The sequence below is a fragment of the Antrostomus carolinensis genome, unplaced genomic scaffold, assembly GCF_000700745.2.
Source record: "Antrostomus carolinensis isolate BGI_N321 unplaced genomic scaffold, ASM70074v2 scaffold38347, whole genome shotgun sequence".
NCBI classification, from domain to species: domain Eukaryota; kingdom Metazoa; phylum Chordata; class Aves; order Caprimulgiformes; family Caprimulgidae; genus Antrostomus; species Antrostomus carolinensis.
The window spans coordinates 1-26,549 of NW_010325985.1; the positions used below are offsets into that span (position 1 = coordinate 1).

At 47.3% G+C, this 26,549-nt stretch overlaps 1 protein-coding gene across 1 annotated transcript in view; it reads left to right on the forward strand.

Moving 5' to 3' along the window:
- Positions 1 to 185: 185 nt before the first annotated feature.
- Positions 186 to 26,549, forward strand: part of SZT2 (SZT2 subunit of KICSTOR complex) — a gene marked incomplete at its 5' end in the record, with an annotated part of 56,274 nt that continues 29,910 nt past the window's right edge. Inside the window, 23 exons of the mRNA XM_029085825.1 lie at positions 186 to 359; positions 706 to 876; positions 2,752 to 2,883; positions 4,945 to 5,104; positions 5,564 to 5,670; positions 5,854 to 6,064; positions 7,132 to 7,302; positions 12,729 to 12,960; positions 13,633 to 13,762; positions 15,047 to 15,189; positions 15,846 to 15,998; positions 16,345 to 16,459; positions 19,244 to 19,449; positions 19,860 to 20,084; positions 20,498 to 20,576; positions 20,941 to 21,038; positions 21,300 to 21,468; positions 21,962 to 22,076; positions 23,514 to 23,627; positions 24,128 to 24,325; positions 24,445 to 24,554; positions 25,055 to 25,196; positions 25,731 to 25,895. Of these exons, the coding sequence (XP_028941658.1) occupies positions 186 to 359; positions 706 to 876; positions 2,752 to 2,883; positions 4,945 to 5,104; positions 5,564 to 5,670; positions 5,854 to 6,064; positions 7,132 to 7,302; positions 12,729 to 12,960; positions 13,633 to 13,762; positions 15,047 to 15,189; positions 15,846 to 15,998; positions 16,345 to 16,459; positions 19,244 to 19,449; positions 19,860 to 20,084; positions 20,498 to 20,576; positions 20,941 to 21,038; positions 21,300 to 21,468; positions 21,962 to 22,076; positions 23,514 to 23,627; positions 24,128 to 24,325; positions 24,445 to 24,554; positions 25,055 to 25,196; positions 25,731 to 25,895 (3,520 nt within the window). The remainder of the gene's footprint in view (positions 360 to 705; positions 877 to 2,751; positions 2,884 to 4,944; positions 5,105 to 5,563; positions 5,671 to 5,853; positions 6,065 to 7,131; positions 7,303 to 12,728; positions 12,961 to 13,632; positions 13,763 to 15,046; positions 15,190 to 15,845; positions 15,999 to 16,344; positions 16,460 to 19,243; positions 19,450 to 19,859; positions 20,085 to 20,497; positions 20,577 to 20,940; positions 21,039 to 21,299; positions 21,469 to 21,961; positions 22,077 to 23,513; positions 23,628 to 24,127; positions 24,326 to 24,444; positions 24,555 to 25,054; positions 25,197 to 25,730; positions 25,896 to 26,549) is intronic.

Here is a 26,549-nt window from a genome sequence, read left to right on the forward strand (position 1 = left end):
GAGCCGGAGCTGGTGAGTCGGTGCCCAGGGCCGGATGGTGTCACCACGGCCTGATGTGGCAAGCTGGCTCTGTGCCACTCATAAGCAGCTGGACCCTGCAGAAGTTTTTAACCCAGTTCTTTTCTGTCATTCTTCCTTTGCCTTGGCTTGATGTTCTCCTGCTCACCACTTACTTGTTCCTGTAGGTAAAGTCAGAAAATGAACTCGATGTTCTCAGCATCTTGCCTAACGGGTGGCAGCCAGACGAGCCCGTCCAGCCCAGGCCATATCTCCTCGTGCCCTCTACGCGGGTCACCTTCCTGGCCCGCCAGTACCGGTTTGTGATTGAACTTGATCTGAGCCCTTCCACGGGGATTGTGGTAAGTGCAGAAACTGCCTCTTTGGGGTGTTCTGCGCTGAAAGGCTGGGCCCCTTTCTGTTTGCTGAGAAGGCTTAATTCTTCTTTGTGTTAGTCTTAACTTATGCAGGGGTGTTGCCTTTCCCAGGAGCCAAGAGTGCAATGCACCTAGCTAGGCAGCTTCATGGCAAATCCTCTTTCTCTGCTGAATGCTCTACGTGTGACTTTCATTTGCAGGGAGCTGTAATTTTAATTCAGCTGCTGTTGCAGAGGGATGTTTGCTGTTGGCTCTGTGTGGTGGGGCAACCAGCAGCGAGATTGAAAGTCCTAGAAGATGAAAAAGCTGTTCCCTTTCTCTGTTTCTGTAGGATGACTCAACGGGAGAGATAATTTTTGATGAAGTGTTTCATGCCCTTTCCCGATGCTTGGTGGGATTGTTAAGACCCTTTCGTATCCCTGGTTCAGACATTATCTACCAGCCAGAGATCTTTGTCACCATCCAGGCGTATTCCTCCATCATTGGCCTGCAGTCCCATCAGGTAAAGTTCAGCCTTTCTGTCGGCACGGCTCAGCGCGTGAGCGCTGGCAGTGTGGGCTTCCTGTGAGTGCAGAGGAAAGGCGGGGCCTGTGGAGCTGGGCTCTGTTATCTGTGGTGCTGCAGACGTGTTTCATTAAAATGTGCAGCCTGGTGTGGTGGGGAGGTGGACATGAACAACTTCTCCTTTCTGGGCAGGAAGTGGAGGTTTCTTCTGGGGAAGCAGGACCCAGCAGAGAACGCTGCCCACAGGCACAGTCACAAGAGTTGGGCTGCAGGGAATATTTTCTTTGTGTTGATTGTGTCCTTGTTGTTGTTGGTTTCGTTTTTTTAATTTCTGTTGACCAATTCTTTCTGGCCTGTTATAATTAGCTTGAGGCATTCAGGAAGAACTGGTGTGCCCAAAAGCTTGTCTGCCTGCTCCAACTGTGTAGCAGTGGTTTATTCAAAGATAATTGCCTCTTTCTGCAAACTTTGCACTCTTTTTGCACTGGTATGAATGTGTTTCTACTTGCTGGAGAGAGTAGCAAGCCCCAGTATTGAGATTATCAATGAGATTTTACTTAAGCTAGGAAAATTCTGCTTAATAATTGAAGTCTGGTTTATGGTGCCAGTGTGGTTTTTGAAGTTCATCCTTCATCCCTTTCGCCTCACAGTATTTTCACATTATTTTCATGTTTCTGATGGTATATTTTATCCCTTTGCTAATACCAGGGAAAGTGGATGGTAACAGGAGGAGCCTGTTAGTCGATGCTTGTTCCCTCCCTCTCTCTCCCCACCCCGCCTCTGGCCAAGCCTTCTGAGGGGCTGCAGCCTTTAATGGTCTTTATAGTTTTAGAAGAGCGTGGTCCTTGCTTTGGTCTGTTCTTGGGTCCTACCAAAGTAAGCATAGCAGGAATTTCTCCATTTGCCAGTGATGTTTTGTGTGTCATCTGGTCCAGCTCTCCTGCAGATACCATTGTGCTTTGCCTCAGTATCTCCCCTATTTACACTAAATTGAGCGCTCTGAAGTTGCTGTGTTTTGGTTCTGTGGGTCCCTCTAAAGACCCGTTTATTGTATGAGGCCAGGAACTGTAATCTCTGGGTACAACTGGATAAACTTTAGGTTCCTTTTATGGGGGAAAAGGCATATATGTGTATCACTCATCCAGGAAACCCTGTCTGTATTGTCATCATTTACTTTTCCTATGTTGCTATGAGGTCTTGCCCATCTGAGGTTGAGGGAATGTGGATAACGTGCAGCATCCCAGACATCTGTTGAGTTCTTTGTCTACATGTTTTATCTTCTTTACCTGCTGGTTGTGGGCAGAGTTTGCCTGTACAGTGGTGGCGTCTGTAAACACAAGTGTCATGCCTGTCAGCATGGGGAGTTTCTGTGGTAGCAGGCTTGGTCTGTCACATCACTCAGCCTCTTCTGTAATGTCCAGTCTTAATTTTTTCTTTTCTTTATTTCAATTTGCTGTTCCTTTATCCAGCCACTGACTGGAAGATAATTGGATCAGTCCATAGGTGAGTTAGATTAGAACAAACAGGCCTTCCTTAGAAACATCAGACCAGAGTTAATGGCTTCTAACAAGGATCCCACATCGCTTTCTCCTGACAACCACTTATCCTGGAAGAAGGCAAATGAAATAGAAATTTCTTCCCAAAGAGTGATGTGAGTGTCTGCTGCGGAGTGCACCGCAGACACCATGAGACATTGCTGCTCACAGACAGTTGGACCTGAGCAGGAATAGTGAGAAAAGGCCTGTGCTGTACCTCTGCTGTGTCAGGGATGTGTCTGAACTTCACTGTGCAGAACTGTGTTCCTGTGTACCATTTTGGGAGCTGATACTATAAAACCTTAACTTGATGACTGACATATGTGTCCTTGGGCCAGGTACTATTCCAGGGCTGTCAGCTGGATGAGACGAAGCGAGAGGCCTTTCTGCACCAAGTTTACACACAGCTATGTGCCTTTGAGAACAAAGTCGCAGAAATGCTCCAGCAACAGTATGAGCCCAAACCGCAGGTAAGGAGGGCAGAGGTAGTTGGGGGTCTCTTGGCTCCCTGGAGATTTGCACTCTGAGGCACCTCTAGGGTGGGGTGGCAAGAGGAACAGTGGCATAGACCTGAAGAAGGAACAACTAAGGAGTTTTTAGGATAACTTTGTGGGATCTGGTAATGAGACGTGAACACTGAGGAAAGCAGAACCAGTAAGTATTTAGAAGAACTGATGAGAATGGTTCCCAAGATTGTGCAGTGAAACAGCCTGACTTCTTGTACATCATGGGACAAACTGTAGGATGTTCTTTCTCTCTGAAGAAGATGGTGGGAGAGGTGATTATGCCCATATCACTAATCTGTAAGTAGCTTGAATATGCCCTTGGCCCTTGTTACATTTCTTGAATGAAAATACTTCCTTGTTACTGCAAAAACTGACCATGAAACTGAATGAATGTCTGGTGCACTTTCTAATACTCCTTGAAATCTGGCAGATGCTGTATAATAGCCATGGATATAGGTATCAGCATGTAAATGACAGCACTATAAAATACAGCTTAGGATGAAATGAAAAGTGAGACTCTATGGGGCTTCAGAATGTCTACGGATTTCTCCTGATCCTGGAAACAAAGAATGTGAAGGTTACATTGTGATACTGCCATGTTCATGTGGCAGCCACGATCATATCTGCAGTCGAAGGCACTATTGGCCTGGCTGAGGTTATTTAGTCCTTATTTAGCATTAGTTATTAGAGTTTGGGCAAGAAAGGGAAAAAAAGTCTCAAAATCAGATGAGCAAAAGGTTTCTGGTGATCTAGTGCAGTTGCATGTTTGAAGTGTTTCAGGTCTCATATTCTAGCTGAAATGTATGTCTTTGAGTGCTAAGACTGTCAGTCCTGGAACAGAAAGAAGATTGCAGGAAGTAAATACCTTTACCAGTGTGTCCAGCTGGTGTTTTTGCAGTGCTTGGTATGCATTCCTGGCTGCTGCAGTATTTCTCTCATGGTAACCTACCCTATAACTTCTTCCATGCAAATGAGGGAAGGAGACGCGCTTGTGGGCCAGAGGGACTGGCGAGTCCTGCCGCAGGCTGTGGGGTGGAGGTGGGAGGCCCCAGGGGAAGGGCAGGGACTGAAACTTTTTTACTTTTGAAGTTGCATTAGCTGTATCATCATCAACAAGTGTCTGAATTTAGGGCATTTGACAAATCAAAGTGATGGGTAATCAGGTTTTTTGCTCACAGTCACAGACTGTTCCTGTTTGTGCAGAAAAAAAGTTCAGTTAGTTCAAATTTTATTTTCCCAGCTCCAATCACCTGTAGCTTTGCAGGGGAGGGTCTCACCCATTCTCTGTATTAGCACTAAAAATGAAGCAATAGTTTATTACAGGGTTGAACTGACAGAGCCTTCTGGAGATGAGGGAACTAGGAACGCAGTAGATTCCTCACCAGTGTAATTATACAAATTTCAGAGCTTGCCTGGGGGAAATTTTTCATAGAAGATGCAGGAGAAGCCTACCTGCATTTGCTTATGTCAGTGCTGTATAACAAGTGCTGTTTGAACAGTTAAATGTATAGGCACTAGACTTTGTCCTTATGAGGCTCCTTACTCACCCTGCTGCGGTGCTTCATAAGTGAGACGTAGCTGTCTCTGCATCTCCAGCATTTCTGGACTTGACTTGAGTAGATGCTGCATAACTGCAGCTTCTACTAAATGACAAATGAAAAAGAGATATTCACCATTTCTTTAACTGGGAACTGCTTTGCTCTACAGAGGAGCTTTAGTGACCCCGAAGTGTCTTATCTTTCCCCTTCTGTGAGAAATCAGCCTGTAATAAAGCTCTAAGCATGTTGTCCCCTTCCTCCACCCCGAGCAGCCTTGCCCGGCTGTTCTAAAGGGCCCAAGTGACCAGGAATTTGAGATCACCGAGAAATTAAAGCTGGAAGTGGAGACTGCTGAAGTGCTCCATGGCTGTGGTACCATGGGGATGCTAGACTGAAGGCTGATTAATGGGAGAGAGAACCAGAGCTAGGCTGAAGTCTGCCTCGTGGGGCCTTGTAGTTTTTTTGTTGTTTTTTTTTTCTTTTCCAGGTGGATTTGTCACCCCTGAGCCAAGAGAGCCCTGGTGATGTGCAGGAGCCATCTGGGAGGAAGCCCAGCGTGTCTGTGGTCACTGCCGATGTTGGGCTTGTCAGCATGGTCCGGCAGGGGATCCTGGCGCTGCAGCTGCTGCCCTCCAACTCCAGTGCAGGTTGGCTTCGTCCTCTGGGTTAAGGTTTGCGCAATTGTTTGCAAAGGGTTGTATTCCTCCTGCTTTAGGCTGAGATTGTAAGGGCTGGTTTGTGAACTTTTCTGTTAGGGATGAAATTTCAACATGAGGTTTTGCTCTGCACTCTGTGAGCAAATTGTGGTGGTGAGAACGGGGAGAACAACACTGTGCCACGTGTCAGCACTAGGGAGTTTGTGAGGAAGCACAGCTGTGACTGTTGCTTGGGACAACCCAGGGTGTGCAGAGCTGTGTCCTGCCTCAGTGCTTCACTGTAGCTTCTTGGGAAGTTTGCCGGCTCTGGAATGTCTTGGAAGCACTAAACCAATTTCAGGATTTTCCTTTCTGCTTTTGCCCTGCCTAAATTTTATCTCTGGTGGATACACTGTGAGAGTGGTAGCTGGTTGAGATGGAAGATGCACTAAGATGCTGCCTTGTTTACAGGTATAATAATAATTACGGATGGTGTGACCAGTGTCCCTGATGTGGCTGTGTGCGAGACTTTACTCAACCAGCTCCGCAGTGGCACGGTGGCCTGCTCCTTTGTACAGGTATGTCTGCCATTAGCAGGAGTGTGGGGGCTGCTGCCTGCCAGATGGAGGAAGGTGGGTTGCTGTCAGTGGCATTCATCTCTAGAGGGGACTTCTTTGCCTGTTTGAGACCTTTATGGGTCCTCTGCCTTGTCTTCAGCACTGCTGTACTGTTTTCAGGTATCTTCTTTATCCATCCTCTAGGTGGGCGGAGTCTACTCATATGATTGCAGCTTTGGCCATGTTCCCAATGTGGAACTGATGAAATTCATTGCCATGGCCACTTTTGGTGCTTACCTCTCCACGTGCCCTGAGCTGGATCCCCTGAGCCTGGATCTGAATGTGTATCACAAGGCATTTCTGCTCTACTCCTTTCTGCGTACTGGGGAGTCCCTGAATCCAGAATACTACTGCGGTGAGGAATGTGCATGTCCTCCTTCCAGCAGGTGGATGTCTTACAGCACCTCGCTTCGGTGTGACTCCCCCAGGCTTGGTTATGCTGATACTCTCCCTTGTCCCATCTGGGCCATGTAGGCTCTGGGCACTATTGGGCCACGCAGCCTCATCTGTGACTCCCCTCCTGGTTCCAGGAATTGGGTAGATAGCAGAAAATGAATGTCCCATTTTGCACCACTCCCCTTTCTGTGGGCTTCACTTAGCAAACTGCAGTTAGGTCCATTGTCGTGGAACTTGGAGGGGGTGAGAAGCTCTCATCTGACCTTTCCTACTCGCTGGCTAACTCACAGATGGGGCTGTTCTGGAGAGCTTGTCCTAATCAGGCTTGCAGATGGCACTGTGGATTGAAAAACTAGGCTCCTGAGAACCATATCAAATGCCTCTCTTGGTTGTTCTTATTTTGTGAATGTTAGTGGCTGAGAGTATGCCAGGAGAGTTTGGAAACAAGTAGAACATGGAAACACCCTTTCATGCCCTGGCGATACGCTGGTGCCATCTGTGCTTTCTGTAACTTGGCAGCAGAAGCTGCATACAGCGACAATTTTGAAAAGAGCTGGCCTGAGACTTGGAAATGTCGAATCTTAAAAAGATCAGGTGTTAGTGGTTTAAACACAAGGGTTCCATGTCCTGATCCCTTTTAGAAAGCACCTGGGAATTCAAGGTTTTCCAGGGAAAGGGGTACAGCCCCAAAGCTTGCTGCGCGACTATTACAACAGCTGTGCAGTTCCTGCCTGTCTGGACTAAATGTGTAACTCCAATGTGTGCCTTGTCACAAAGGCTGTCCCAGAGGAAGCAGGGCCTGTCGCCCCAGTCTGCCTCTCTCCCACGCCTCTTGGTCACACTGGTGGACCTGTTTGCTGTGTTGCAGAATCAGCAGTGGGTGTAAGTGGTACCTGAAGGATGTACTGTTCTTCAGGCCAGCAAGTGTTCCTGGCAGCTTTTGTAAAGCTCTTTGGGAGGGCTGTTGCTGTAGGATGAGGAGCAGGGGAGTTGCTCCCTCACAAACCCCATCTCTGCCATTTTCAGTGTCCCAGCACAGACTGTTCAATGAGCACCTGGTATCTGCAAGCAGCAACCCTGCTCTGGCGATGAGGAGGAAGAAGCACACTGAGAAGGAGGTGCATGCTGACCTTGTGAGCATTGTCTCAGTTCGGCTGCGTGAGGGCTACAGCATCCGTGAGGTCAACATCACAAAAGGTGACTGCTGCGCTGGGGGCTGGAGACTTGGATGGACTCTGTTCTCAGCTGTTCAGAGGAAAGTGCAGGGTCTGCCATCTCAGCAGAGTGGCTCGTACTGTGGAGGAAGGAACTGTTTTATCCAAACTCAGAGTTTTTTTTCATGAATAATTCCCTGACACAGGACTGTCCAGTATTGTGCAGTTCAGCACTTGCCAGGCCTGTCCTCTATGGCTATAAGTGCCTGGGGGGGGAGGGATAGACTGTTACTCTCTGTATCGTGGAAATGAGTCCCCACAACTGCAGGGAAACTAGTGACAGAAGTTGAGGCTTTGCAGAGTTTTATGGTGTTTCCTCTATGTTTCTCATTTTTTCATCTCTTTCCAGTCCTTTGCTGGAGGCACTCCAAAATACTAACACAAAGTTGAGCCCTGTGATACAACAGATATAATGCCTTGAAACGGCAATCTTCCAAAGGAAGAAATTGGAGGAAACACAGATATTGTTAGATGAAAATGTCAGATTAGTCAAGACCATGACCTATACTAGAAGAACATAAAACCATCCAGTGGTCCTGTTCTCTTGTCTGACTTGCTAGAGATTATGGCACTTGAAGTGTGAGAACTAGCTGCTGACTAGGCACCTTGAGGGGTTTGAGTATCCGAAGGAGTGCCAGTAAACCCTATCTAACTTCCCTTCTCCAGCTGTGACTAGTGGTTGTGCTTTAACTGAAGGGGAGGTGAAAAAAATCCAAATGCAAGTTATGAGTTGCAAGCAAGAGAACAAGTCATTCTTGACTTTTGCAATGACCAACAGAAAGCCTGGAGGATGAGATTCTTAAAACAGCATAAACGTGTACCACACACGGTGATCCAGTGTCTTCACTATTCTTTTTGGGATATTAGTACATATTAGAATATGTTTTATATCAGAAAATCAAGGTCTGCGATATAACTCCAAAATCATTCTAAACTTGCCTTCTGATGTTTTCTATGATGTTTGCTGTGGTCTGCCTTAAAACTATGTAAACATCTTATGCCACTGCTCTGCTTGGAAATTTGTCCTAGAGCTTCATTGCTCTTTCTCTACCTTCCTTTCTAAACTGACTCAAACAAATTAGACCTGTGTGACTTTATTTTCCTTAATTAAGTTTATCCTCCTTCTCTGGTGTTGCACCGACGTATTTAGGAGCAATACCTCTCTCTTTGTAACCTTCCTTTTGGCAGGTTAAGCAAGCCAATGTTTCAGCCTCCTTTTGTAAGGCTGGGCTTTCTGTTCTGTTTATTTATCTTAATAGCACTTTTTTTTTCTTTTTTTTTCCCCTCAGTTGTTCACTTTTCACAGTTTGGTCTCATACTTCTTGAAACAGTTGCTAAGAGTGTTGTAAATGTGATTTTGTCAGTGCCTTGTTCAGTAATGCTAATGCTTCTTGCTTCTCAAGTAAAATACCATATCTGATAGACAAGGAATCACATGGGCTTTCTCCATGATTGCGTTGCATTGTTAGCACAGAAATCCCTGTGTCTTTCATGCACCTTTGCTTCCAGCTGATGAGTCCTTAGGGGTGTTTTCTTGGTTTTTATTTGTTTAGTAGTCCCTAAATGTGCTGTTCTTCACACAGTGGTACTCTTAAGTTCACCTTACTCAGTTCAGCTCACTATTCCTGTGTGATGGCTGGGAATTGCAGTTCTTTTGGCGTGATGCTTCTTAGTAACTAAATAGATCTAAACCAACGGGAAGGTTGCTAACAATCATATTAGGTGGGATATGGGAATTTAAGGTGTTAATGGGAATATTAAGTGGGAAATTTGGGAATTTAAAAGTTGCTCTTCCAGGAATATCCCTAATTCCTTGTTTCAGGAGCTTTCTATTAAAAGTAAGATTTTGCTAAGTTTTCCCATTGAGACAGATCTTCTAGTTATGTCTGCAGAGGTGTGGCATGATATATTTCCCTTAAATCCAGGCAGATTAGGTCCATTGCACACTCATTGTCTAGGAATGTCTATGAAACAGTCTGACAAGTCAGTTCCTGTCCAAGCTGTGCTCACTATTATGTCTTTTATCTTTCTATGCTCTAGTTCACTTACAGCTTGGACACTACTGGAGAAGAACCTTTCTTTAATCTGGCAGCAATGGGAGGTGCTCTTGGTGACTGTGAAGTCCTATATAGAAATGCAGGAAGAGGTAGCAGGTGCAAACCATTCAAAAAGTAATCAGACAAGTTCATGTTGTACCTTTTTGCACAAAGGTGTAGCTACAACCTTTGGCTCAGGCTATTGTAAAGCAGCAAATTCCTGGACTCTGGAGGAAAGTATCAGAAATATCACCACGTATTTACCATGCTCCCTGCACTTTCCTCTAGTGTCTTCCTGCTGTGTTTTAGCCCTTGAAATGTTAAATGGCTTGGTCTTCCATTTTTCCGAGAGCAGAGAGCAGAAGAGCAGCTGCACTGGATCAGAGTTACCTTCTGTGGTGAAAAGCTGTGGGCAGGTGCACAGGAAGGAGTAAGAATAGGGTAAATGTACATGGTATCTCCTTTCTCCTTTCCTTTTTTCTTCCCTTTGAGCACTCTCTAGCTGTTTGTGGCTCAGGGGCTTCCTGAGCCAGAAATACTTTGTATTTTGATGAAGTTTTTTTAGAAGGAATTTAAAAATTAAATGTCTGAGCTATCAAAAATACAGTGTGTATTTCTATGCCAGCTTTCAGAATAGTAGCAGATAATGTTGCTTATATTTTGGAAAGTCTAAATGCTCTGGGGAGTTGCTGTCAGTGATCAGAAAAAAATTGTTCAACTAACATCTTAAAGTAGAATTTACAAAAGATCAAGACATTTAGACATTCAGCACTGCCTCTAGTAAGGAAAAGTATGTTTGGCTACTCAGGACTCACTGGGCCATTCTGTAGAGAAGTGTATAACAAAGAACAGTTAATTAACCTGGATTGCCAAAAGCTTTTGCCAAAACTTGCAAAATAAAGGCTGTTAAGGAGCCAGCTGGCTGTGAAGCAAGAGGAAAGAGTACAGTTGTGGACTTTGACACTGTCGCTTTTCTGCTTCACTTTGCCAAAGGCAAAATAGAATAAATAGCTAGCTTTGTGTTCAGAGTTGCCTGGAGAGGTTGTTTGTGATATTTATAAGTGCTCTGGTTACCCTCACTATTTGATTTTAGATACGTAGGCATTTAGAAGGCTACTATGGTTAGTTAGGAATGCAGAAGTGCTTGTGAAAGGGGGAGGGTTGGAAGGTATGGAAGGGAGAGAAGCTGTGACTGAGAAGCTGTGGGGCCATGGCATGTAGTGGAGCTCAGCCTCTCTCCTGTTTCTTTCTGGGACAATGTCAGAGGATTACCCTCTGTAACAAAAAAACAACAAAAAAAATCTCACTGTCCGTTTTGTGTTTCTATGTGCTGAGGAGAGCCTGGAGGACATTTTTCAAAACCTCATCTTCCTCTGTGATTCGATCCAGCACCACAAGTGGCTGGGCACAAGCTGGCCAGTGAGATTGGCCATTTTCAGTGTCAGGAACTGGGAAGTCAAAGTGAGTTTTCTGAAAACCAGAGCTGGAGTTTATGAAAGAAATCAAAGCAGCAAAAACTTCTATCAGCTATAAACTCAAGAACCAGAAATAGATTGCTTTGCCGTATGAACAAGCTAAAGATTCATCTAGGTATGACTTCAAGCTAAGCAAATATTTTTCCTATGTTTTTAGTTTTGCTTGTGTTGGATTGTAGGAATGAAGCCAGGATGACTAATGGAAACACAGGTGGAAGTAGGAAATATTTTCATTAATGATCTAGGCAAAAAAATGTAGGACTTTACTTATCATGTTTGCTGTTTATGAAGTAGAAAGGCTTTGTTATGAGAACCAAAATATTGTGTGGAAAGCAGTGCACTAAAGCAGTAAGAGTGAGGTGACAGTATGAAATGGAAAGAGACAAATTGATAAATTCTTGTTTAGCCTCTCTGATAAACTAGACAATCTTCATATGGAAACAACAGATGGTACAACCCTGGCAAATGCAGTTATAGTAACGCAAAGCACCCATTGGGGAAAATAGTAGTGACCTTAAATAAAACCCTAGTAATCCCTCAGATGAAATACAGGTGAAATCTTTGATCTTCTTTGTTCAGGACAGGTGGATTCTTGAGGTGCAGGAAGGTCTGGAACTGTTAAGGGGAGTGGATCTTCTGTCATAGTCAGATCACCATGGCTTGGTTTAACCTGCACAGTAACAGCTGAAACTGGGTAAGGATTTCTTCCCCTAGTGCACACTCCTTGTCAGTGTTATGAAAATGAAGCTTCTCAGAATAAAAATAATTTAATGAACAACCAAGCATGAATTTGGCATGTACTCTGGGAGGTTTCTCCTAAACATTGACAGGGGAAGAGTACTCTGAGGGAGCCTCCCAGCAGGGACCATTGGAGCAAAAAGCAAGATGGCTTTAAAATGGAGTGTAATCAGCCTGTGAAGGGGACGGCATGATGTGCCTGTGACAGCAGCAAATGCAGCTCTGCGGGAAACATAGGATCCAGGATGATGACCTGTTCGGACAGTTTCCAGCACATCCAATCACTTATCTCACAAATGCTGCAAGTCCAGCAAACTATAGAGCGGGCTGGACATCAGAATAGATGATTGAGCAGTTGAAATAGCAGCGTGGCACTGTTACATAAAGTCATGTGTTTCCCTGGGTTGTTTTGGTACAAATACACATGCACAGTCAGCAGGAGTGTGACAGTTTTCTGCTCTTCTGGCTCAGTCAGGCTTGCTGTCAGGTGTTTGTGTTATTCTTGCTAGAGATGCAATGACCTGCTTAAAGAAAAAGGTAAAAATGTACAGTTTGAAGAATGGGTGAATATTCATTCTTAACTTCTTAGCTTTGGGAGAAGAGTAAACATGGTGAGAAGCTTTTGATGCTTAAAGCTCTAGATGGCATGAAGTAACTGTCTGTGCAGGAAGAACATGGAATTTAATTCAGGAATTGGACCTCACCTTCCAGGTTGTTTGTGATCTGGGCCCGTCATGTCCAAATATCCATGTTTCTGCAATGAGATAGATTAACTGCAGAATGCAGATGAGAAAACTTTGTAGCTTAAAGGCCCTACTCCTCTGAGCAGAGCAACAGTTTTCGTGGAAACAAAGATGAAGCTGTGAAGAAGAGAGCCCATTGCAAATGTCAGCACTTCCTCTGAGCTTCAGTTGCCTTCTCTAGTGTAGATACTATGTGTACATTTAAAGAACTGTTCACCACATGCTACTGTGTAAGCAAGGCCTCCCTCTGTTGGGGAAGAAAGAGGATGACTTCAGCTAGAGCAAACAGTTGTTGGGTTACTTTGTCTTCCTCACAGCAGTCAAACAATCTCATGGTACTCAGGGGTCCCTGGTCAGAGGTAAAGCTCAGATGTGTACCAAACAAGCACTTGAAATTATTCCTCTGCTCCCATGCAGGTGGGTCTCAGCTGGAGGTGAAACTAGTGCTGCTTTGGAAACATAACATGAGGATAGAGTACTTAGCTGTGACACCCTGGCCCCTGGACCCATCAAAGCGCAGCACATGGGTGGAGGTGACGATGGAGGGAAGCTACGACATCTTGCATGACATCAGTTGCACCATGAGGAAACCTATCACCAGTCTGTACCGCACTACAGTCATCCGGCGCTTCTGGAACACCTTGCAGAGGTGAGCCAAACCATCCCCAGCATCCCAGTGTCCAATGTAGCCAAGAAATTCCTTCCTTGGCATGCTGGGACATGGGTTATACAGTTGGCCATCCAAACCCTGGGTCCCAAAGGAATGTGCTCTGAGGAAGAGGCATGGCTTGCAACAAGCTTGCCATCTAGCCAAGGAAAGGACTCAAACTGGCCTGTGACCTAGTCTGTAAGATTGCTTCATGGTGAAGGTCTTGCTGCCCCTGCGTCCTGGTCCTGTGATGCAGACTTTAACTCTGACTGCCATCCCATGGAGGTGGAGTGTTCTTACAGTACAACCTTGCAGCTGTGCTGTGTGGTCATGGTAGGAGCAATACCTCATGTCTCTGGGCCTGAAGGGCCTGTGGGTTGTAACTATTTCCTGGCCAGGGTGACTGTTACTCCCTGCTATTCAACAGATTCCTTTTCGAGCACTTAATTCCCAAATCTGATCATCCTCCTTATATATTAGTCTCTTACTCTTGAACTACCTTAACATGCTCTTTGCAATCAGGCATTGAATTGCAGCATTGCCCTAGAAAGCCATGTTGGTGTAGGTGGGCTCCAAATACATAGGGATTGCTGTGTGTGCGGGCACTGGGCTGACTGGGGCAGCAAGGGGGAAAGCGTGGGCTTTTGTGACTAATGGCCTCTTTTCCTTCAGCATCAACCAGACAGATCAGATGTTAGTTCATCTGCAGTCTTTTGACACAGTCCCAGAACACTTCACCATTCCTGAGAGCACCAAGAACGGGGTGCCCCTCTTCTACATCCCCCCAGGCTCCACCACTCCGGTATGTTCCCTCTCTCTCCCATTTAATGTGGGATAGGTTGTCCCTCCTGCCTGTTCTGTCTTGCACCAGCAGATGCTGAGTCCCGACAGGCAATCAAGATCTTCTGTAACTCTCGGGCTTCATCTCTTGCTCTTTGTCTTGCTCAGTAACAGAGTTCAGGTGCATTGCAGTGCCTGGGAACATCCCGTCTCAAACCTTTTTCCTTCCAAGACATCACCCTATGTCTTTATTGCTGCAGCTACACCTCTAAACCCCGCAGCAAGTCTCCAAAGTGTGCTGTAAAGCCTTCTCCTGTAGTGATGTGATGTGTGAGACCAATGGGGAGTCAGTCCTGTTGGTCCAAAGCAAGTCCACGTGACTTGCTTTTTGAGTAGATACCTCATATGTGTGGAATTGCTGCTGACAGTCTTGTGCCCTGGTGATGTAGCTCAGCACCATTGGATGGAGATACAGAGTGTGCTGAATAGTTGTTGTTTAATAGGCTCATTGCTCTGAGCACTCATGTGGAAGGTGCAAGAGAGGTACTTGTCATCTGCACAGCAGAAACTAAACAAAATATGAGCTAATAGTTTCCACTGCAAAATTCAAACTCATTGAAGCTCAGTGAACAGAAGTGCTAGTGTATTATCTGTTCCCTGCTAGCAGTGTCCTTGGCATTGGCAGAAGGTACCTAGCAGATACCAAAGCCAGGGGAGCTTTAATTTAAGAGAGCTGCCTCTTTAATTTTACCCTTCTTTGCTGTTTGCCTAGTAAATTTTCCCTATGTAGGCTTATGTATGCCACAGTATATCTGGAGCATCCCATCTTAATGGCTAACCACCACTTTATTTCTGCATCAGCAGAGTTGCTATAGTTGGTGGAATCACAGTGTTACCATACAAACATGCTAGAGTTGCCACCCATTGCTGGTACCCTATTTGCATGAGCACTCTCAGACAAGTTATCTCTGTGTTTAATTGCTCTGCTGACACAAGCCATATATCCCCTTCTCAATCAGAAAGCACACCATTACATATGCCATCTTTTCTGTGGTTGATTTACTTGATGCTAAGTAGTTAAATTCCTAATTAACTTGAGGTTTCAGGAACCTAATTTATTTTTGCTTACATTGTGCTCCCTGTTTCAATGTGAACACACTTAGTTATTCTGCTGAGAGGCAGTTACCGAAAGCCAGTGTTGTTGCTGGCCTTCTGGGCCTACACAGTTCAGCTGCTAAAGAATTTCTGCTCTCGCTGGGTGGAACCAGACAGTTTTTTTCTGAATATTGCCCTGTCATTTTCTTAGGTGCTGTCCCTGCAGCACAGCGGGTCTGACTCGAGCCATTCCCAGTTTGCCTCCTACTGGAAGCCTATCCTTTCCATGGATGCCAACTTCTGGCAGAGGTGGCTGCACATGCATCGTATAGTCCTCCTTCTGGAGCATGACACGTATGTAACTGGCAGGGCTGAGCTCACAGGCACAATGTGGGCCAGCCTGGGAAAGCAGGGCATCCAGTTCAGAGCAGTTGCAGAGTGGCAGCTGTCTTGCAGGTGCCTATGGCCAAAGGAAGGGCCTTGCTTGTGGGGCCTGGTGGGTAGTGAAGGGTCATTTATCTGAGAGGGATTGTGGGTTGGGAAGTTGTCTTTGTCAGGAGAAGGGCTGTTCTCAGAAGCATAAATTGTTTCTCAAGTCCCCCTTGGGTTTGGATTTCCTGATTGCAGGGGATGTGGCCTATCCAGTTTGAGTTATCCCACGTATTTTTGTTTGCTACTGGAAAACATCTTCCCCAAAAGCATTGCTTTCGAGGCTGGTCCTAGTTGCAGAGTTATGTGAATAATAGACATATATTGCATGGAGGGAAGTGGAAATGATACAAGGGTGTGCTCTCTATGAGGTGGAGAGCAGGATCCCTGTGCGCTCAGGGAGTGTGGCTCTTGCCAGCGGGCACAGGTAGGACAGATGCTTGGGTATTGGCTGCTGTAGCAGGATAAGGCTGATGTCCTAGTCAAAGGATGAGTTGTAATGGATGGAGCAAAGTCTCTCTGGGCTTTGGGGGAAGAAGAGAAACTGTAGTTCTAAACCAACTTTCTGTCACACCCTACAGGCCTGTGCCCAAGCACCTGCACACGCCGGGCAACAATGGCCGCTACAGCACCATCCAGTGCCGCATCTCTCACTCAGCACTCACCTCCTTGCTGCGGGACTGGAGCAGCTTTGTGCTGGTGGAGGGCTACTCCTACGTCAAACTGATACATGGGTGAGTGGCTCTGAGGCAGTCCTGCGTGGGGAGTTGGGCATATGGCCAGACCAAAGATCCAGTTAGACCAGTACCCTGTGATGGGCCAGAAGAAGATGTCTAGAGGAGAGGATAGGAGCAAGACAAGTGGGTGTGAAACCCTGTGTATTTTGAACTGCTGCCACAGTGTTCCAGGCGCAGCTCAGAGGGAGAGGGAAGCCCGCTGAGGGGTTTCTGCATGCTAGAATTAACATGTGTTGCCGCCGAGTTGTGTGGGCTGTTGAGCTGTGTGGAGCAGGCCTCCACTTGGTCTGACACAACAGAGTAGCAAGATGCATGCTATTTCAGCTTTCTTAATCCTTCCCAGCTCCGAGGATCCCACACCTTCCTCGTTTTATGTGGTGCGGATCATCTCCAAAGCTCCCTGCATGGTTCTCCGGCTGGGGTTCCCCATTGGCACACCTGCACAGGCCAGGAACAAGGTGAGAGCTGGCTAACTACTTCCTGGGGTAGGAGCAGAGGAAGAAGGTCTGAATGTGGAAGTGATGGGTAGATCACAGGCAACACTGTAGGCAGCTGTCCTCTAATAACTATGTTAATGTTTAAATGGGTGTGAATTTACTGTAACAGGAAGGAACAGTTTGGGCAAAGCTTTCTGTATTAAGCCTATGAAAGACCTAAACCCAAAGACTCGAAGATCAATAGAATAGCTGGTCACAGGAATGTTTTTACCACTGTTTAATTCCACTCTGGGGCTTGAAATGTCTCAAAGGTTATCAAGTCTGTCCTTGTGACCGAAGCACAATCAATACTGTCTGTCGGGAACAGCAGATACTTGTCTGACTCATCTGTAAAGACCTCTGTGATGGATGTACTACATGTTCCCTAGACTACCTGCTCAGTAGGTGGAGAGTTGTGTATGTATATTATATCATTTGGGCGAGTAGGAGTTAAGAGTTAAAATGCAAACAATGCCCTGCATGAGCTGTACAGGGAGAGAAAAAAATGTCATACCCAGAAAATGTTTGAGAGATGTAAATCTGCTAGACAGACTTTTAATAATCCCTTCGTATCAAAAGGAATGGGCTGCCCTAGCCAGGTGCAGAAGGTGGGATTACTGGGTGAACAGTTTCTCCAGCTCTAATGGCAGAGACAAGTCTTGAGTGTTCCTAGGTAAAACAGTAAGTATGAGAAAGGTGTCCTGCTATTAAGCTGTGTGAACCTTTTGTTATAAACAAGAGGTTTATTATTAAACCTTGGTCTTTTGTCTTCACGAAAGAAATCTTCGGTTTCTCTCACTTAGCTCTAGTGTTGATTAGTCTGAGGAGAAATTGAAAAACATGGGAAGGACCATCTCTGATATAATGAACCCAGACAACACTAAATGCTCTGGCACTCTGGAGGATCTACCCTTAATGTCTTTAGGGGATCTAGGCTTTGAGCACTAGGGCCAAAAGGCTGGTAAGTGACAGGTTTATGAAGGAGTTCCCTCTGGCAGGTGTAAGTTAGTACCTGTCTCATGAAGAAGGTGTGAGACGTGCACCATACCCTGCAGCTCTGGGCAAACTCCAGATTATTGCAGCAGGAACTGTGTGTAGATCATAAATTGTATTGTGCACAATCTTTCTTTCTTTTTTTTCTTTCCCGCCATAGGCTGATTAGCACACATCCAGTGTGCAGGATGGCAGTAGAACTCAGCCTGCCTTGTTTAAGGGAAAGGGTTTTTTGTGTTGAGCTATTCAAATTTCCAGTGTTTAAGGGAAGGAAAGCACTTAGTACAGTCTGACTTTCAGGCTTTTGGTGGGACTCCATATAGGGCACAACTGTAGGACTAGATTAGGAACAGAGTGTCACTAAACAGAAACTGTCTTAGGGAGCAAGGCAAGGAAATTTAAAAAGTGCTCTATTCTCATCAAAGCAGAAGCTGTTTGTGGTTTTCCCAATCTTTTTACTAGTCAAAGGTATGAAACTCATCTGCAGATAGGTAGCAGGTTGTAAGCTGTGAAAATCTACAGGTGGCACAAAGCTGTTTGATTTTCTCTGCCTTTTCAACCTATGTGCTTTGTGGACACTTGAGCATCACAATGGTGACTGGAAGCCAGCACTGAAAACTGCAAAGTAGTGCACCTTGGATTTTGGAGCTTAAACACCACACCATCAGTGATTCTATGTTATCAATGTGAAACCATGAAGGGGACCCAAGTGGCATCGTAGTGCAGAAAAGAGCTCTGCTTAACATTTGGGTTTGGGGACACTCCTTTCCTTGAAAAAGACATAATAATGATGGGGAAAGTTGCTGAAATAATTAGTGTTGAGGAGGGAGACAGAGAGCTCCTGTTCTCCTGTTTGCCTACAATGGTAATGGAAATTAAAACGAGTTGAGCAAAGATCATGAAAAGAAGCATAACCTTGGAAATTTCAAAGAAAACACTGAGGTGCTGTGGGGATCAGATGCTGTTGGGGGTAGAACCATATTTGGAGCTGCTAAAAACTAAAAAGAGTAACCAGGAAGTTGTTTGAAAGTATCTTGGAAAAAAATTAAACTAAAAAATAACCTAAGCTCTTGAAACCCTTTACCATAAAGATTTCATAGAATCATAGAATAGATTGGGTTGGAAAAGACCTCCAAGATCATCAAGTCCAACCCCTGATCCAACTCCAATTACTATATCATGGCACTAAGGGCCACGTCCAATCTCTTTTTAAAAACCTCCAGGGATGGTGAATCCACCACCTCTCTGGGCAGGCCGTTCCAGTGCCACATTCATTTGACACATGAATGTGATAGTGGGGAAACACATCAGCTGTTGGAACAGTCTGGCTCGGTCTTATATTTACTAGTTTACATTTACTATAGGCTGTTGAAGAGAGGAGGAGGGGAGGAATGAGGGTGGGTACTCAGACTGCTTCTGTGGAGGAGCTGGCATGCAATTAATTTGTTTTTCATCAGAGTTATGGAAGGTGATTTCTTCAGCCTTGAAATTGTCTTTGGGGTTGGTTTTAGTTTTTTTGTGGGTTTTGTTGACCTTTCTTTTGTTTTTAAAAATATTTGTAGTTGTTAAAATGTGGACCTGAGAGCTTTGTATCATCTTGATCTTGGTCTTGCTAGTGCCTCAAAAGTAAAATGACCTTTAACTCCTGTTCATCTCTATATTCAGGGAGTGTTCTATTCCTTTAGTTGGGCTCTTGTTCTGGAAGCTTATTTTGAGTAGCTTACGTCTCCAGACAAAGGTGGTCACATTTACCTTTTGCTTTTGCCATGACAGATAGTGGAAGAGTTACGGGACCGAATCTTGCAGCTGCGCTTTCCCCACAGGGTCCAGAGCAAGGAAGCAACTCCAAAAGCAAAGAGGAAAATGTTTGGCAGTAATTCTCCCTCCAAGTCTCCACCTGTGGCTGGTGCCCAGTCAGCCCTCTCAGACAGACCCTGCCTCGTTGTGCTGCACAAGCCATTGGAGAAACTACTCATCAGGTAGTGATGGAGATCCAGGCCATCAGCACAGCCTCCTTGCCCTCAGAAGTGGGAGAGAGGAGTGTGACTGTGACTGGTGCTTCTAGTTGCAGGATGAGAGTGCTGTGAAGCTGCTGCTTGTTGGAGTGGGTTTGGGTTGTGTGGCTGGGAATGGCAGCTGTAGTCTGGGAGGGCTGTGACTTGCAGCAGGGGGCCTGGCTGGACAGAGAGATTTGCTACTCCTAACTAGTACGATACAGAAGTAAATTCAGTTCCTGCTGTCTGAGCAGGATCCTGTGCTGGGATAGCCGTGTCCTGCTGCGGGAGGGCTCTGTCCTGGGCCCAGCAAGCAGGCTGTGAATCCAGACAGCTCTGGCCCTGAGCAGAGCATTCTTTCCACCTCAACAAACCACACTTCTGCCCTCTCCTAGGTACGAGAAGCTGCCTTCTGACTATCGAGCCCCCTTCATTCTCAACCTGGAGCATCCCCCGGTGTCTGGCCCACTCACTATGGTGGCCAATCGTACTGCCTCTTCCACCCTGGCCTCACTGTCCCGCTACTTCTATCACCAGCGTTGGATCTGGAGTGTCCAGTCAGGGCTGGCACCAGCTGTGCCCATCACAGCTGTAGCCCAGCTCCTTTCCACGCTCACAGAGTAAGTTGCACACCTGAACAGGGGTGCTTTCTCCAACTGATCCTGGGGATGGATGCAGAGAAAGCAGGGTGGATCTGAGGCCTTGTTATAGGCTGTGCAGAGGCTTTTGGTCCTGTACACAGCTTCTAGAGCTACTTGGGCCAGTGTAAACAACCCAGCTCTACAGCTGCAGTTGAGGAGAAGGAGAGTCCTGGAAAACATACAAAAGGACAAGAGGTGTTACTGTGCCTGGAGTATGCTGATCTTCACACAGGCTGTCCTGTGCAAAATGTCACATCTCCCCATTCTCTGTGTGTAGCTTCCTGTCTTGGAAAGGAAGGTGTTATGGGGTAAAGGGTGCAGTCATTCTTGTATTTAAGGCTTGCAGTATGGGTAGAGAAGTCCTCCATGTCTGACTGCTGTTCTGTTGCCAGGGTTCGTCTGTCAGAGGGTTTCCACTTTGCATCCAGTGGAGATGGAATTATCAACATGGTGCTGGAGCTGCCTATACAGGTGAGCCTGGGTGCTGCAGTGTGGACACAATCCTTCAATGCTTTTTCTGAGGTGGATTCACCTTCCTGTGCTGGGATTTCCCATCCACTTCTAGCACACACCCTTGCCATGTGCAGGGGGATTTGCCTCCTCCCCTGAAGTAAAACAGCTTGTGGGTTGGGCATTTTCCTGTCTTCATCTGCAGTTAGAAAGCTGCTTTGCTGGTAGTGACATGCTGTGCTGGAGGAGTTCTTGGGGCTGGGACAGGCTCCCTCTCTCCACCACTGCTAGTGGAGCTGGGTGATGGGGCTGTGTTGTGTAGGGCGGCACTGGGTAGGTGTGGGCTGTTGCTGCTGGCCAGGCTCACACAGTGTCTCCCCTCCAGATTGACGGCTCAAGTGAGAGCAGCAGCGGCAGGGAGAAGCACACCTGTGTTGTCCAATACATCCTCTTCCCGCCCCACTCCACCTCCACCAAGGACAGGTGAGGCTGTTGCCCTGCTCCCAGTGAGGGCTGGCAGCGGAGTCACAGCTGCAGACTTACCCTTTGCGGGCAGTGTGGGAAAGAGGGAGTCCTCCATCATCTAGTACAGACAACAGGCTGCCACGGATAGATCACCAGTTAGCTGGAGCATTGCCTGCAAACCTAGCGTTTGTGTGGCTGCTCTCACAGCTCTGAGAGGACCTGCAGTGGGCTGCTGGATCTTTGCCATCTTGCAGGACTTCTCTTATGTCTTTCCTACAGCTTTTCCACAGATGATGACAATGATACAGAGGTAGAGGCCATTGAGGTGGACACAGAGCTGAACCTGGTCACTGAGTGCTGGGTAGAGCCACAGAGTGGTCATGTCCACAGTACTGCTGAGAACTGGAAGCACCTCCATGGCTTGCCCTACCAGAAAATACCTAAAGCGGTGAGTCCCTGAAGGGGTAGGGGCATGGGCTCTTTTGTGGAGGGAGAAGGGCTTATTGCAAGTGCACCACAACACTGCAGGTAGATTATTCAGGGCCAGAAGAGATGGGAATGCTGTTAACAAAAGAGCCTCAGATTTCTAAAAGAGCAACTGGGCTACTGGACAGAAAACGTTCCTGCATTTCAAGGCAGTGGATGCAATGCTGCCCTGGGACAGGCGTGAAAATACAAATTACTTTGTCAAGAGCCATTCCATTGGAGGGGAGCAAGCTGGACCAGAGCAGGGATTGCAGGCAGTACTGCCAGTGCACCTCCTGAACAAGGCAAAAAGAGGCTAAAGGGCTGGTGGAGAAGGGGAGAGCAATGAGTGAGAATAGGGCAAGGCAGAGGACAGGATTTGGGGTCTTTCCTCTCTTTGCTTTTAGACTGTTTTCCCCTGCATTTGGGGTTAATAATTCTGCTACATACAGCTGAGTCTTCACTGCTTATTGCAGCTCTATCCTCGGGACCTTGCATGCATTGCCACCATGCTGACCTTCGAGTACATCAGCCAGTTGTGCCAGAACAAGGAGTGGGTCTGCCCTCCCTCAGACACCAAAGCTACTGAAGGTGAGTCCAGCATATATGTCCTGGCAGGTTTGATGGAGCAAGAGGCAGCTTGGCCCTGAATGTCTCAGGGCCTGTTAGAGGTTGCTGGAAGGTGGAACAGGTGTTTTGACAATGACTTTCTAGACTCTGATGGCTGTGGGTCACTTTGTTGTGCTTGTGCTAAGCTGCCAGAGAAGTGGCTTCATCCTGGGAAGGCCATAAAAGCATTGAGGCTTTCTGGGCAGGCTGGAGAGTTGACTAGGTGACCCTGCTTAAGCAGGGAATTTGGACCAGATGGCCTGCAGAGAACCTCTCCAACCAGTCATTCCATAACTCTGTGAGAGGGGCTGACTTCTGGAGCAGATGGAGGATGAGCTCACCTATACAGTGATGGGCAGGGTATACCTGTGCAGGTGGTTGTATAGAAGTTGTAAATGATGTGAAGGAAGAGCTCCTCTGTTCTCATTTACAAGACAGTTTCCAGAGCAGTGTGTGGGATGCTTACTTTCTGGCGGTCCTGTTAATCTCTGGACCCTCTGTGAGTGCTCCTTTAGCCCACAAAGATAGAGAAGGGACCTTAGGAGGTCTGGTCTGTCCTTTTCCTTCAGGATAGGATTGTGTATCTGATCTGACATGATTAACATAGTTCATTGAGAACTCCAGGAGTATGTGGGGGGTTCACCCTTGTCAGGCAATCTGTTCCAGAACCTCACTATTTTTGCTTTCTTGTCACTAGTTTACCCCATCCTAGATTTTTTGTTTGCTTACCTTGTGGTGAATAACACAGCAGGTATTGAGTGGGTTTGAGGGAGCCAGGATCATTCCAAAGACTGAGGGCAGGACCTGAGGGAACCTTATTGGCTCCTATCACTGACTCTGTGGGAGGGGGAGAGGGCCAGGACACCTCAGGGCCTGAAGGGCAGAGACTCATTCCTGATGAAGAGGACAGGAAATACCAACAGGGATGTACAGAACCTGCCAGTTCAGAGACCTCTCTAAAGAGTAAGGAGGTCCTTGTCTCTGACTGTGCTGGTAATTCAGGCTGCTTCCGGCTTCCAGCATGGTCATTGCTCTCCAGCAGTGTTACCTGTGACACTGACATTCAGTTTTTGTCTCCTGGCAGCTCTAAGTCAGAGTTGTGTAAGGCCTCTTGGTGGCTTCCTGGCTCTCCCTTGTATGAAGGTGGCAATAAGCCCAGGGGACTCTTACAGTGAGGTACCTCGCTGGAAGTAGCTCACAACCTGCTGCAGCCTCTGGCAGGCTTTGCCCTTTCCCCACATTCATTCATTGTATCCCTCTGCCCTCCTAAGCAGAGGGAGTTGGGACAGGGTTGCTGTGTACCTTCACTTGTGCTACCTGCACTGCATTTTGCACCGGCACCGCGCATGGCAGAAGTGGCCTGAGAGGCAGAGCTGTGTGGTGCTCACAAGCATGTTACGTTCCCAATTCTTGTTGCAGATCCAGACATGGGCGCTGGTTTTCGAGTGCATGAGATCCCATTCCAGTTCAACCTCATGAAGCTGTTGCCCAGGTGTCAGCAGGTTGAAATGTTCTTCCTAATGCTGACAAAAGGTAGGTGCCTCTTTACCACCTACCTCTTCTTGTCCTCCCTCCATGGCTGTGGGCACCCTGCTCTGTGTGCTTGTCTCCCTGGGCAGCAGGCGTGTGAGAGCTGCCAGGCCTCTTTCAGTAGCTCAGTGCTGTTCTCCCCATCTCTGCAGCCCCGGGGCTGTCCAGGCATATTGCTGCCTGTCTGGGGATGATAATCTTGTAGGAGTTGCTTTTGAAAACGTTAAACCTAGACTGTTGCTCTGTGTTGGTGGTTTCTTTTCTTTAGCCCCACACATCTCCAGAACAGTTACAGTATCAGGGTGAGTCAGTGCAGGGTAGCTAATGATGCTGGAACTCTAGGGCTTCCCCAACACCCTCCAAGTCAGCCTTGCAGAGGTGCTGGGGAAACTCGTGGCTGTGTGGAAGTGTCACTTTGCAAAGGGCTGTCTCCTGGGGGCCTGGGCAGTTGGTGGCTGTGGAGGTGCTGTCTCTGAAGCTGCCGTGGTTCTGTTTTGGAGCAGAGAATGAGGAGGTGACCAAGGACTCTTCATTTGTGCCCAATGAAATGCTACTAAACCTCTTCCATGGCTGCGTGCAGCATGACCTCAGTGACCGGGAGATCCCCATGGCTGATGCTGATCATGTGGCTTTCATGGAGCAGGTTCTGCAACGGGATCGTGATGGCCATCAACCCCCCTTCACCCTCCCTGTGATCAGAGGTAAGGGCCAGGAACGTGGCAGCAGTGACATTGGGAGCTGGGGTGTTTCAGGAGCCTTGCTTTCAAGTCTCATCCTCCGCTGGTGTTTCTCAGGTTGGTTTCTCTGTGTTCCATTTCAGAAGAAACCCTGAAAGCATCTGGAACCCTGGAGCAGCAGGATGCTTCTGCATCATATCATCTTGGCAGCAATGGCACCAGGGATATGACTGGCTCCACAAGTACTCTGCAGGTACTGCTATGCTGCTGTCCTTCTCCTGAGACCCCTCTGAAACCAAGGCAGCAACTGTTGAAGAGCAGGAGAGTCAGTAGGAGGGTTGAGAATAGATTGAAAGGCCGATGCCCACACTTGGCAACAGTTTAAACTGTGGCCTGTGGCTGAAGCCAAGCAGGAATTGGATGGGCATGTGGATAGTTGCACTCACTCACCGTGGGCCTAGGCTGTTACAGCAGCACTGATGCTGTGCTGCAGATTGCTCAGAAACTCTGGGCAATCACTGCCTGGAGGTCAGAACCAGCCCCATCAAAACTGTCTTAAGCATCTCCTGACTGTGTGTGCTGTGTTTGCTGGAGCCAGACTGCTCTGAGAATGGTTCAGGGGATAGCCAGGCTGATTTCAGTGCTGTGCCAACCAGCAGTCATGGAGGAACTTGCTCTGTGTTGTTGCTACCTGCCTCCAGGTAGGCCTGTGCCATGTGCTATGAGCTTATCCAGCTTCTGCTCTTTCATCAGAGTCTTGGCAACACAGAGCTGCTTGAGGATGACGTGAACCTGAGTGACACAACAGGGCCCTTTCCCCCACAGTGGCGGTGTTATGCCAAGCTGGTCAACCCGCAGCATGTGTTCCTGACCTTCCTGCCAGCCACCTTCTCAGGTGAGGCCATCTCTTGTGGGGAGCAAGAGGAGGGAGCAGTCCCAAGTGCCACCTCAGGGAAACAGCAAAAGCAGAATCGTCTCTGGTAGGGTGGAGAGAAAATTGAACAGTGGAGTCTAGACCTGGTCTTTTTGCACCATGTGGCCAGGAATAGAGTAGTGCAAGGTGCTGAATGTCTTGCTCTTCTCTCCTTGGACATGGTGCTGCCCACATAATGCTTTCAGGCAGGGGATGTGGCTTCAAGTCGTTTACTGGCTGCAACCATTGGTCCGTTTTCCTAGTAGGGTTGTTAATTAATGGAGTAAGGAGACTGCTAATGGGATGGTCTGGGAGAGTCCCCACTTCTGGGCATTGGCACTGGTCTGGCTTCCACTGAGCTGCTGGTGAAGGCTGCTAGGCTCAGCTGGAAGTACTCTGTGGAGCTGCTTTCACTCACAAAGAGGTAGCAGGGACATCTGCCCTCTCGGGAGTATAGATGGAGGGGTTAAACTGTTCTCAGTGGACAGAAGGTGATTTTATTTTGTGTTCTTCCAGATGTACAGAAGCTGATGGCTTGTGATTTGGACAAACCTCCAAAAGATGAGAGTCAGTCTGGAGAGGATACCCAGGGACCTGTCTGTGCAGAGCAACCCAGGGCTGAGGCTGAAGAACGGGATGCTACAGTGCCATTACCTACCCTCAGCATAACACCAGCCCACGGTACCGCCCTCAGGACAGCAGCTTGCCAAACTATTAGGATTAGTACCCGTGCTATTCCTGAGCACACGGTTGGGCAGATTGAGGTAGGAGGGATAACAGCCTGCTACAGCCTGTCTTCTCCTGCCTGGCAGTCAGCAGAGCCAGGACAAGAGGCACAGTGCCAGCTTTCATGATATTTATGGGGGGATGAAGGAGTGTAACATGAACTGAGTGCCCATGGCCCAAGGCTGGCTCCCTGTGGCCAAGGAGAATGCAGGTAGATAGAAGCTATAACCAGTAGCTGTCAGGACTATCAGTACTGGGTTGCACTGGAAAGTCAGTGACTCTTGTATGGTGATCTAAACTGGCACTACCAGCAGCATATTGTCGTAAGGAGAAAGGCACAGGTCTTGAGGTATATGGGATTTGATTGCACAGCCCCTGGTGCAGTCAGCCAGGCTTTCAATGAGGATGGAGGTGGTGGTGAACAGTCATGGTTGCCCAAGAAGGGGGTCAGTGTGGCCCAAGCACTGGGCTGAGCAATTGGGTGCTGGATGAGGAGAATGGCCCCTGAGGTTTGAGTGGCAAGAAGCTCATAAAACTGATACCAACTTGAGGGAGCTGCTGAGGGTTGTGACCTCTCAGACCAGGAACAAGGAACCCATTGAAGGCCTT